This window comes from Eutrigla gurnardus (genome assembly GCF_963514095.1).
Source record: "Eutrigla gurnardus genome assembly, chromosome: 9".
In the NCBI taxonomy this organism is placed as follows: Eukaryota; Metazoa; Chordata; class Actinopteri; order Perciformes; family Triglidae; genus Eutrigla; species Eutrigla gurnardus.
Genome location: NC_139923.1, coordinates 19,993,284 through 20,004,192, shown reverse-complemented (window position 1 = coordinate 20,004,192; position 10,909 = coordinate 19,993,284). Strand labels below are relative to the sequence as shown.

The window sequence follows — 10,909 nt, the reverse complement described above, 5'->3', positions numbered from 1 at the left end:
ACATTTAGTTCATCTTTTTCCTCTTTTTCCTATAAATGTTCTGTTCATTCTGCTCAAAGTGTGTGTGTTTTTGTATGTGTGTGTGTGTGTGTGTGTGTGTGTGTGTGTGTCTGTGTGTGTGTGCCCTGCGTGCAGCATGTAACAGGTCACAGGATTTACTGTAAGTTACCTTGTGAGAAAACGGAAGTGATGGTCTGGTTCCCTGAGGAACCACACCTCCCTCCAACACACAGCTTCTTGGCCTCACTGACCTTTTTTTATTTTTGCTTCGTAAAAAACAGAAACTTGCCCAGCAAAGCCTTTCCCCTTCTTTTTTTGTGGAGTAACGACAGACATCTGCTTCCAAAAATATCCACTCTGTTTGAAAAATGCATAGATTTGAAAACGCCGTTCCAAGAAGAGCATTGAACATGAAGACATTTAGCAGAAAGAAGTAAAACGGGGAGAAATGTGTCTATAAAAGGGGGGGAAAGGCAGGAGGCCCACGTTGTCCACATCTGGCATCTATTTTCGCTAAACACGATGCTATTGGTGTTCACCCTCAATTGAGCAGAACTTAATTTAGTATATTTAAAAAAAATTTGGTGTGTGATGTTATTCGCTGGAGCTCAATCAGTTATTCAATTCAGGAAACTGTGAACAGTGACTTTCTATGTTAGAAGCCTATTCATCCTGTATGTGTGTGTGTGTGTGTGTGTGTGTGTGTGTATGTGTGTGTGTGTGTGTGTGTGTGTGTGTGTGTGTGTGTGTGTGTGTGTGTGTGTGTGTGTGTGTGAAAAGGAGAAACTGAACAGTGGAGGGTATCGCCGCCCACATGAGGTCATGTTATCCAAATGTATTTGCAAGTATTTATCACAATGCTTTTGTGGAAAAATTGTCACCAACAAACTACTGAAATGTTACTTTTTCGCTTTGCACAAGACGTTGTGTCATCCAGGTAAAATGTATTGATTATTTCAACTTGCAACTACTTTTTTTCTCTGACATTTGACCCAGTGATACAGTTGAACTCTGTGTATGCAAGAAATAACTGATGGAACAAAGTCAAATGAAAGGTAATAATGGCTTTTTAAAAAAAAAAAACATACGAATGTATGAAAACATGTACAGTGATAAAGATATGAAGACATGAAAGAAATGCTCATCAATTTCAATCTTCATTCAGGAGATATAGGAAGTCTGCTCATTTACATAGTCCAACAATACACAAGATCAATGAGTTTGTTTCGTTTCTTCATTTCCTGCTACTGTACTCGGGCGCTTAGACATCTTAAATAAACACTGACATAACTGGTGGCATTAGGCAATGTTTAGAGAGAGCAGAGAAGATAAGAGAGTGTGAGTTCAGGATATAACATATATGGGATATTCATCAGTCAAGCTGCAAGAGCTTTCTTTTAAAAGAAAAAAAAAAGAATTACACAACTAGAAGGCATGGAGATATATGAATAACTTTTTTTTTTGACATGTCCAAAAAGGAGTGGGAAGAAGTATACACTAATTTAATCCCACCCCTTCTCCATAATTCATATCCTCTGTCTTATATTTTATTTTATGTTTTTAGTGAATTCTTTATCATCAGATTGATCATTAGAAAAGTTGATGTAATTATTAACTGTAAACTGCCAGATTTCAGTGTTCAGATGAATCAGCAGATTGCTGGTAAAACAGTATGAAACAGTGTGAATCTCTGCCCGGCGACTCAAATATGTCACACCGGAAATGTACGTTCCGTATTCAAACTTGCCTTCCATCCCCTGCAGAACCACCAGGGGAGGCGAGGGTATGGGATGGGGAGAGGTTTAAGTGAGGGGGTGGATGAAGGGGGGAAATGGGGGTTGGAGAGAGGTGAGTAAGAGATGAGTCAACAGCCCTCCACTATAAGATGTCCTGATGGAGTCCAACAGTGGCACACGCACAGACATCCAGCCAAGGTAAGGTCAACTCTCCAGCCCATCTCATTCACTGCCTCCTTCACTCACGCTTCAACTCTTGCATCTTTTTCTTCCACTGCCTGTGCTCACGGTCCCACTTGGACTTTCATCATTTGCCGTTGCATCTGTTGGTTTAACAGTTAACAGCCTATCGGAGTGTTTTTGATTACCAGACAGTTGAGGTTTTTTGTTGTTTATGGCTTTTTGTGTCTCAGATTAATTTTACCCTCCTGACTATTCTTCAGAGGTTGAAGGAGAAGTTTGGAAAACAGGGCTTTGAGAATAATAGCGTTTGCCAGAATCAGTGATCTTTGTACTCGTTACACAGTCGTGAATTCACAGGTGTCTCCATTACAAATATTTGCTGCCATAATCAAACATGCTGAGTAAAGTATTTGATGGAAGCGTTTGTGTATGCATGAAAATAACCACATGCATGCTTTTGGTGAAACGGCAAGTGAAAGATGGATAAACATTAAAAGGAGGAATAACCAGCGTGATCTTCTCCTCTTAGGAATTTGACACATCCAGAGAAACTCTACAATTATGGATTACGGTTTGGTCCTCAGACTTTTTTCTCTGCTGCACGTTGTGAGTGTGTGCACAGCTGCTCCTCTGCCCGTGGAAGTAGTGAAGATGAAATCGAAGGTGAAATGGATGGCAGAACAGCTGGTTTTTAGGCTGAACAAAGACTTCCAGGTAACATTTACGGTTCTGTTTGACACCAAATCTGAAGCGTTGATAAAAGGTGACTATTATTATATCTATATTATGCCCCTTGTTGCAGGTCCCTGCTGGTCTGACATTCAGTCCGCCTGCTGATGATCTGGAGGGACTTTCCTCCATCGTGAGGGTCTTGGAGGGTTATAACAGCCTGATCTCGGACGCCCTCAGCGGGGTCTCCCAGGTCAAAATGGAAGTCTCTTCGCTGACGGGCTACCTGGATCAGTGGAGGCAGGGGCACTGCAGCGAGCAGCTGCCCAAGCCTTTAGTGTCCGGGCCGCTGCAAGAGCTGCAGAGTCGGAAGGAGTTCATTCACACCGTGAGCATCGAGGCTCTCTTGAGACTGAAGGAGTTCCTCAAGCTGCTGCTGAAACATCTGGATCATCTTGAGACTTGCTGAAAGATGGACATCAGTGCGAATATATACCAGACATCATACCAGCCTTCCCACCAGGCCAAGTTAAACTTCTGAAATGTCTTCTCTATCCTTGAACATGCACTTATTTATATACATATATATTTATTTCTATACTTTATTTTGAATATATATTTAACATTGTCTGTTCATCAGTATGTTTGCAGCAAAATTATAGTTTCTGCAGGATTGTTTCTATGCAAACGGATCTATGCTTTGTACACAAAGATCATTCATAGGTTTGAAACCACTGTTGTATCAACAAATAATTCTCAGTGAAAAACATAAGCCTTTATATATATATATATATATATATATATATGTATATATATATGTATATATATATGTATATATATTAATTCAGTCCTGAAGCTGAATCAGCTGGCTGGTTGCAGCCATAGGAAACGTCACAAAGAGCAGTGATGTTATGCCGGGAAAATCCTAAAAACCAAGTTGAAACTTGCCAAGAATAACAGGTGTGTTTGTGTGGGAGCTGTATGAAGGACAGGAAGGGCAAAGGGCAACTTCCATATCAGGGCAACCACACATCCACCCTTAAAAAAAAGTGTTATTTATATCCGTAGATTATATTTTGTATATTTTTTTACAGTCTTTTTTTTTTTACGAATGGATTCAAACTGAATAAATATTTAACAAAAATACTTATTGTGATATGAAAGTTTGTCATTGTTGTGTAATGAGTGTAAGATGAGAATGAAGGGAAAAAAGACACGTAGACCAAGTTAGTGCGCAATGTCATTTGTGGGTGTAAATCTTGCTACACTTGTATTCAAGGTTCATGAGTGGGAAGTGTTTATCCAAAGCTATTGGCTTATGATTAACTCCTGTTTAAAACCAGGATAAAAACAAGATAATTTAATGTAAACTGTCATCATGAACAGACACACCGTGAATTTAACAAATATGGATATCAGGAAACGATTAACAATAAAACACAAATGTATGTTTTATTATATTTTCATAAAAAGCCAAGTACAAGAACAAAAAACTATCCTTACATTATTCAGTTTGTTGTATTAAAAAACAAACATGATCTTGGATTACAGAAATGCAGGGACAGCATGAATGAAGTTAAGTGACGGTACAGTTTCAAACGGGGGAATCATATTCTGTACAATCTGACACAAAACTAATTTATGAAGATCAATGTACTTATTATTAAAGCCTCAAGATGTCAAACGTAGAGGACCTTAAACACACAACATTCAAACATTTTCTCTCTCTCTTTCACACACACACACTCACTCACTCACACACACCATTAACTATCAAACCACTTGCTTCTTTTGACATTGGTGTTCTTGTTATTGTTACCCATCAGTTTCTTCTTGTACTGCTCCACCAGGCTGTCAAAACGGTCACCATCCCTCCTCTTGAACTGCTTCTTTCCAGGTTTAACCTTCTGGAAAAACGACAAAGCAAAGACATGCGTTCATTCCTTGTAAGTGCAAACATATTTGCCAATAAACCCTTTTTTCTGATTCAGACAGAGATGTATAGATATTTTAAAAAGTTAAAACACAATGGCAGAAATAAATTAATGAAAAATGTCACCTCCTGCAAAGCACTCGTTTTATTTTCTGGTGATGAGTACAAACGGATTGTTTCACAAGTAGCCAGTTTACAAGCTAAGCCAAATCAAGCTCCAAAGTGATTGGTTAATAATACTCCGGCTGTTTGTAGTTCTTCCATGTTAATACTTCATAAATGAGACCACGTAAATGCATTCAGGCCGAGTTAACATCTTCATTTCCTCTCATCAGTAAAACAAACGTTACCCTTTTATGTCAGACTCAATGTTATAAGTGAGCTCTCAAAAAATCTGAACAATAGGAACATCCAGGCTCCCTCGTGTGGTTTGAGAATTTATTTGGTGACGTGCCGACAAAGTCTTTGGGAATATTTTAAAATTATATTTCTACAATTTTACTTTGAGGCAGCAAAGCATTCAATTTCATATTGACTAAACTACTGGACAACATGACTGTTTTCAGCGAACGTGTGGCAACATTTGTTGTGCTCTAATTCAGTTTCTTTTTTAAAAGGGGTTTTTACAAAATCACAATATTGTTAAATGTTTGTTGTTTTTGTAAATGTTAAGTATTTTTTTTTTTTTCAAATAAGAGTCACAGAGATGTTTGAGACCCCAACACCCTTGCTTTGGAGTTTAAACATAAGTCACAACGCCATAAACCATATCTGTTTTGCGAATATGACCAACAGCTACAAATAAACATATACAACAGAGTATGTATGAACCTGGTTGCTGAGCTGTGTGGGCTTTTCCATCTTTTGTCTTTGACGGTCCTTCCTGTTGGATCCAGGCTTTGCTTTCTTGGGTGGTTGAACCTGTGGCTTTCCCTTGTCACGCAGCCTGCAAAGGACGACAGTTCATAATCTCTAACTTGATGCTCATAGTGCTCTACATGACTAACTGAAAATAGATCATATCCCTTATGGATATTTTTCTGATTTTTATGTCAAGATTGATCCGCTTAAGCACTGGGTGACACACAGCATTGTAAACAGGAGACCAGTGAAGATGACAGAACTGTACCTGATCTTAGGCCCCCGATGGGAAGGGAAGAGTAGAACCTTCTTTCGTTTCTTTCCGTTCTCTAAATCTACACGCTCGACCTCCGGTTTGGACTGGAAGCCCGAATACCGATCGCCTTGCTTCTGGTTTTGAGGAGGACCTGATCAACACAGAAAAGTGGACAGAGGCAAAATCTACTGTAAAAAGGATGTAAATGTTAACCGCAATTTTTTTTTTAAATAATATAATAGTAGAGTCTAATTCAGTGTGTCAAATATTCATAATATGTCCATACCTCTCTCGTTTGGAGTCAGCTGTGATGAGGACTGTGTTTTATTCCAATCTTTCCGGGGTCCTTTTCCTTCTTCGGCTGCCTGGGGCTGAGGTTTTGCCACTCTTTTAAAAGCCTGTAAAAGGTATCCACAGAGGGTTACTTTTCATTTGTAAAAAAAAAATATATATAATTTGTCAATTTGTTGGTGCAAATTGATACAAACACGCACCTTGTTTTTTTGTTGTCGCATTTCTTTCATTTTCAGTTTCCTTGAGTCCTCCAGGGAGAATTCAACGATTGGTCTCTGCAGGATGATAAGGAAATATGATCTAGTGAGCCAAACTAAATAATCACCACAACTGTGAAGTCTAAAAGGTAAATACATACAATAGCATCAAAAACCCTTTTATAACACACCGCTGATTTCACCACTTAAGTAACCTGTTGATAAAATGTACCTTGTGTGAGCCAAAGATGTCAGGGTTGTTGTTGAGGTACCGAAGTGTTGCGAGAGCATGCTCATGGCCCTCAAACTGGACAAAGCCATAACCCAGTGATTGTCCCATCACTTGACCCTTCTCCGGTTTCTTGTCGTACATCACCCGACACTGTAAAGGAGAAATAGGAGGTATACATGCACATCATGAGTAAGAATGACAACAGCACCCCCTACTGGGCAGACAGACACAACACATTTAAATCCATGACAGACATAACTACTACTCATACAAAACTATTTACAGTTTATACAAAGAATACACATGAACGATAACTGCTTTAATAATGAAATGTCATATTGTTTCTCACCTCTGTGATGCGGACTCCCTTCCCTCCTTTTACTGCTTGCAGACAGAGTGCTTTGAGTTTTTTATTATCCACCGACTTGGGCAGGTTATGGACACACAGACGATTCTTTGACACGAACACGTTTAGGCCCCTAAGCTTGGTCTTCTTTATTTCTTCAAACTACGGGAAACAGACGACACCAAATATATGCATCAACACAGTCATTTGAGAGCTGAGAAGAGGAAGATAAAGTAGTAAAAACCATTCTGAAAGTATAAGCATCTTCAAATGGTAAATGAAACGTGAACTCACTCTGGTTCTTTTGGCCATGTCTGCTTCGGGGACACCCTCTGCAGCCTTGGATCCAGCACGGATCACTGGGTCAGAAGAGAATATCATGCATTATAAAAACACATTTATTAACAATTCAGCAAAGAAATGTGACAACTAAACCCATCACCAAATGGAAGCAGGAAGAAAAAGTAGTTAAAAAGAAGACCCATTGTGTCTAATACATATTTTCTTAGAGAGAGGGAGGGCATCAGTGAGTGTACGAGAGAGAGAGAGAGAGAGAGAGAGAGAGAGAGAGAGAGAGAGAGAGAGAGAAAGAGAGAGAGAGAGAGAGAGAGAGAGAGAGAGAGAGAGAGAGAGAGAGAGAGAGAGAGAGAGTTAATGAAGATAGGGAGCTGGAATCAGAAGAATATTTTCTGATTATTTCACGCTGCGTTGCCAGATTTGTAAATATTATACCTTTTTTATGTTAAATCTGCATTATTGTAATGCCTTTTATTTCGACAGTGAACTAAGTAACTGTGTGAGGTGAAAGGGTCACTAGTCGAGCTGCGTGACAGACCTGACAGATGACAAAGAAAGAGACACCAAGAGCATGAATTGGGTTTACTCACATCCCTCTCTGGCCAGGTAGAGGTTCCGGGTTCCCGTTTCTACTTTAACCTTGTCCACCTTCAGCTTGGAAGCATCCTCTCTGCTCACCGCTGACACGATCAACAGCTTCCTGCCATCTAAACGGATGCCGCCATTCTGCATCAAATAGCCCGATGTTACGACAATGAAGCAATCAACCCAGTGCAACAAAACCATGCCATGTCATAAAAAGGCCAAAATAGTTGTAGTTAACTTTCCAGAATGTCTTACCTCTGCTTCATCCTGTGCTGCAGCTAAGCATTTGTCTGCATCATCTTTCGACTTAAACTGAGCAAATGCACAACCTGGTGAAACGACAAAATACGTTAATCAACCCGTTTCCTGGTACAAAGAGAAGAGTATTTATTAAAGGGACAGCCGACTGACCTTTTGAATGTCCTGTGTCTGCGTGGATAACAACCTTAATGTAGTTAAGCTCTCCATACTTTAGGAGAACTTCCTCAAGTCCGTCTTCCTCTGTATCAAAGGAGAGGTTCCTATACCAGCCAGGAGGAAGATAAACAGAGATGGTGAGACGGTGAGGAGATAGTAAATGGAGCAGAATAAGATAAATGAAAGAAGGTTGAAGGTGAAGAAGTGACAGGAATTGCAAACCTGATGAAAATTGTTCGGCCCTCTTTCACATCACAAGTGAGAAGTCTCTTCCTTAACTTTTTCTTTTTAACTAAACAGAAGCAGCAGAGAAGCAGTGTCAACACAACAGTTTATGTGAAGACGTTTATTTACAGGAAAAAACATGAACAACATGAACAGGAAACCGATACCTGATCCATCGTCTTCGCTGTCCTCATCCTCGTCTTCTTCATCCTCATCTTGATCCTCATTTGAATCAAGGCTACTCTTATCATCGTCGCCATCGTCCTCCTCCTCCTCCTCCTGGGACATATCGTCATCATCATCATCATCGTCGTCATCCTCCTCCTCTTCCTCACTGTGTTGTTCCTCGCTCTCATCTTCATCATCTGATGGGGATTCTTCCACTTGTTGCACAGATGGTTTAGAAGAGACTCTGTGGAAACATTTAAAACAAAGTAGAGTTAACCAGTTTGTTATACTTGGTGGCGAATGAACACACGTCTACATATTTGAGGTTCGCACTTTTTCTTCTCAGGTGCTGCTGGCGGCTTTTCTTCATCCTCGTCTTCAGTGTCACTCTTTGTCTCTGGCTGTTTTGCAGGTGCTTCTGGAATCTTATTTCCTATTATTAGGTAAACAAAAAAGTGTTACTCATATTAAAGCTAATGACTATGAGGTGACATTTTAAATTTGCAATAATAGAAAGTAGTTTCTCATTCAGGCGTATGATGACTGTGGAATGTTACCTGCATTTGAGGAGGACTGTGTGGCCATAAACTTGTCTTTAGGCACAGCCCAGTCAATCGCTACCTGCCGACCTGTGAATGAAACGATGACGTTTTAAACCCTGTCACATGATACAAACATATAAAAAATCTATTTCCCTAATTCAGATGTCGACAACACACAACGGTCTCATTCACTGACCTTTTATCTCCTTCATGTTCATGGCATTAAGAGCTCTCCCTGCCTCAGACACATTTTTAAAAAGGACAAATGCAAAGCCGCGCATCTTCCCATCTACAGGAAAAAAAACAAGAAACAATCAACTCAAGGATCACACAAGAATTCAATGCGTTATTTGCTTATTTGTGCATCCAGTAAGAATTAAAACCATTTTTTTACCAGGTTTGAGGGGAATTTTTGATTCGAGAACTGTTCCAAACTTGGATAAAACAAGTTTCAGGTCATCTTCCGAGCACTGTAACACAATGTCATGTGTTAATGGTCAAGAAACGAGTGTACCGTTTTAACAGCAGATGTGTAACTGAAGTTCAGAGCATTCACAAGCATGTAGATTACTGTACCTTAAAACTAAGGTTCCTTATGATGAGTCTAGCTTTCAGGTTGTTTTTCCTGAAGCCCTTGGGTTTCTGCTCATTTTCCACTTTTGGTGCTGCAGCTGGTTCTTTGGGTGCTGCAGCTGCTTTTTTAGGTGCTGCAGCTTGGGTTTTGGGTGCTGCAGCTTGTGTTTTGGGTGCTGCAGCTGCTTTTTTAGGTGCTGCAGCTGGTGTTTTAGGTGCTGCAACTGGCTCTTTAGGTGCTGCAGCTGGTTCCTTAGGTGCTGCAGCTGGTTCATTGGGTGCTGCTGCTGGGTCTTTAGGTGCTAAATGGAAGACATAAACCAGGTTAACAGGTAGACATGGCGAGAGAGCTCTCCCTGTTGATTTGAAAAATGTCTTTATACACACTTGATTTCCTTTTTTCTCTGATTTTCTTCTTCGCCACTGATATTGAAAGCTTCCGTCCGTCGTAGTCTTTTACTTCTTTCAAGGCTCGCTGTGCGTCTTCCTCCATGGAATACGTGACATAGCCAAATCCCCGACATTTTTCTGTACCTGGTTTATAATGAAAAACATTTAGCAACGTGTTATCTTTATGTTAACAGGCCCAAACGTCAGTCTAGTTTGCGTATCTTCAGTTAGATTAACACCCAGAATAAATTACTGTGACATCACCTTTCTCTCGGACCACGAAGCATTGCTTTATCGGACCGATGTCAGAGAATATTTCTTCCAGTCGTTCATTTGAAGCTGAATCTGGTAGCGAACGAACGAATAAGGTCCGCGCAGGCATGGCTGCCTAGCTAAGGTTAGCCGTTAGCCTTCCTAGCCCGATAATAACTCACAAAAGTATGTATAATTATTTAACAATCCTGTATTTGATGTCAATATCGAAATATTCGATATCACAATAACCGACGAGGTGAATACAAGATACAGAACTGTTAAAAACGAACACCACTAGCTTCCAGATTAAGTCGCATGTTTACGTATGCGGGGCGCCATCTTGGAAAACTGACGGAAACGGTCTCGAGCATACGCCGCCTACCGGCCCGGAGGTGTACGCGTTACGTCAGGCTCGTTCGAGATGAGCCAGGCATGCGCAGAATCGATCGCCGATTTTTTAAAACAAACTTTATTTAACAATTGCACATACACATTACAGAAAATCAGACATCTACTCAATTACTTGTTTTGTTTTCAACATCCCTACTCTGTTCCGTTTACACATTGAAATCCCTAAAATGTATTCATCAATGTATGTATGTATGTATGTATGTATGTATGTATCTGTATGTAGTTAGTAGAGTACTTTAATTCCAATGGGAATTTGGAGTAGATTCTTCACATAAACCATACAAAACTAACAAGGTAGTTGATAATCAAGTATAAGGTAAAACAAAACAACAACAAAAA

At 39.9% G+C, this 10,909-nt stretch overlaps 2 protein-coding genes across 5 annotated transcripts; one reads left to right on the top strand and one right to left on the bottom strand.

Annotated features, from left to right (window-relative positions):
- Window positions 1-1,895: 1,895 nt before the first annotated feature.
- LOC311018931 (leptin-like) lies at window positions 1,896-3,757 on the top strand. 2 transcript variants are annotated; one of them, XM_084018052.1, is made up of 3 exons: window positions 1,896-1,934; window positions 2,449-2,633; window positions 2,722-3,757. In XM_084018052.1, exons 2-3 carry the CDS (start codon window positions 2,481-2,483, stop codon window positions 3,055-3,057), a joined length of 489 nt encoding a protein of 162 aa, XP_083874178.1. In that variant the 5' UTR covers window positions 1,896-1,934; window positions 2,449-2,480; the 3' UTR covers window positions 3,058-3,757. The 2 variants fall into 2 exon arrangements, with proteins under 2 accessions (XP_083874178.1, XP_083874179.1); XM_084018053.1 differs by lacking the exon at window positions 1,896-1,934 and having other exon boundaries at window positions 2,071-2,633.
- Window positions 3,758-4,014: 257 nt separating this feature from the next.
- On the bottom strand, window positions 4,015-10,500 carry rbm28 (RNA binding motif protein 28). Of its 3 annotated transcripts, none has more exons than XM_084017287.1 (20): window positions 10,169-10,500; window positions 9,902-10,048; window positions 9,518-9,816; window positions 9,336-9,411; window positions 9,138-9,230; window positions 8,957-9,028; window positions 8,733-8,832; window positions 8,399-8,643; window positions 8,229-8,298; window positions 8,001-8,110; window positions 7,845-7,918; window positions 7,595-7,730; window positions 7,002-7,066; window positions 6,711-6,869; window positions 6,362-6,511; window positions 6,133-6,207; window positions 5,925-6,036; window positions 5,651-5,789; window positions 5,353-5,467; window positions 4,015-4,495 (listed from the first exon to the last, which is right to left on the bottom strand). In XM_084017287.1, exons 1-20 carry the CDS (start codon window positions 10,284-10,286, stop codon window positions 4,355-4,357), a joined length of 2,496 nt encoding a protein of 831 aa, XP_083873413.1. In that variant the 5' UTR covers window positions 10,287-10,500; the 3' UTR covers window positions 4,015-4,354. The 3 variants fall into 3 exon arrangements, with proteins under 3 accessions (XP_083873413.1, XP_083873414.1, XP_083873415.1); XM_084017288.1 differs by having other exon boundaries at window positions 9,518-9,774; XM_084017289.1 differs by having other exon boundaries at window positions 9,518-9,732.
- Window positions 10,501-10,909: the final 409 nt, after the last annotated feature.

Coding starts and splice junctions, on each gene's coding strand:
- LOC311018931 (XM_084018052.1), top strand. CDS start 2,481: ATGGATTACGGTTTGGTCCTCAGACTTTTTTCTCTGCTGCACGTTGTG. Junction 2,634..2,721: donor GGCTGAACAAAGACTTCCAG/GTAACATTTACG, acceptor CCCTTGTTGCAG/GTCCCTGCTGGTCTGACATT.
- rbm28 (XM_084017287.1), bottom strand. CDS start 10,286: ATGCCTGCGCGGACCTTATTCGTTCGTTCGCTACCAGATTCAGCTTCA. Junction 8,299..8,398: donor CAGCGAAGACGATGGATCAG/GTATCGGTTTCC, acceptor GCTTCTGTTTAG/TTAAAAAGAAAAAGTTAAGG. Junction 7,731..7,844: donor CAGCACAGGATGAAGCAGAG/GTAAGACATTCT, acceptor TATTTGATGCAG/AATGGCGGCATCCGTTTAGA.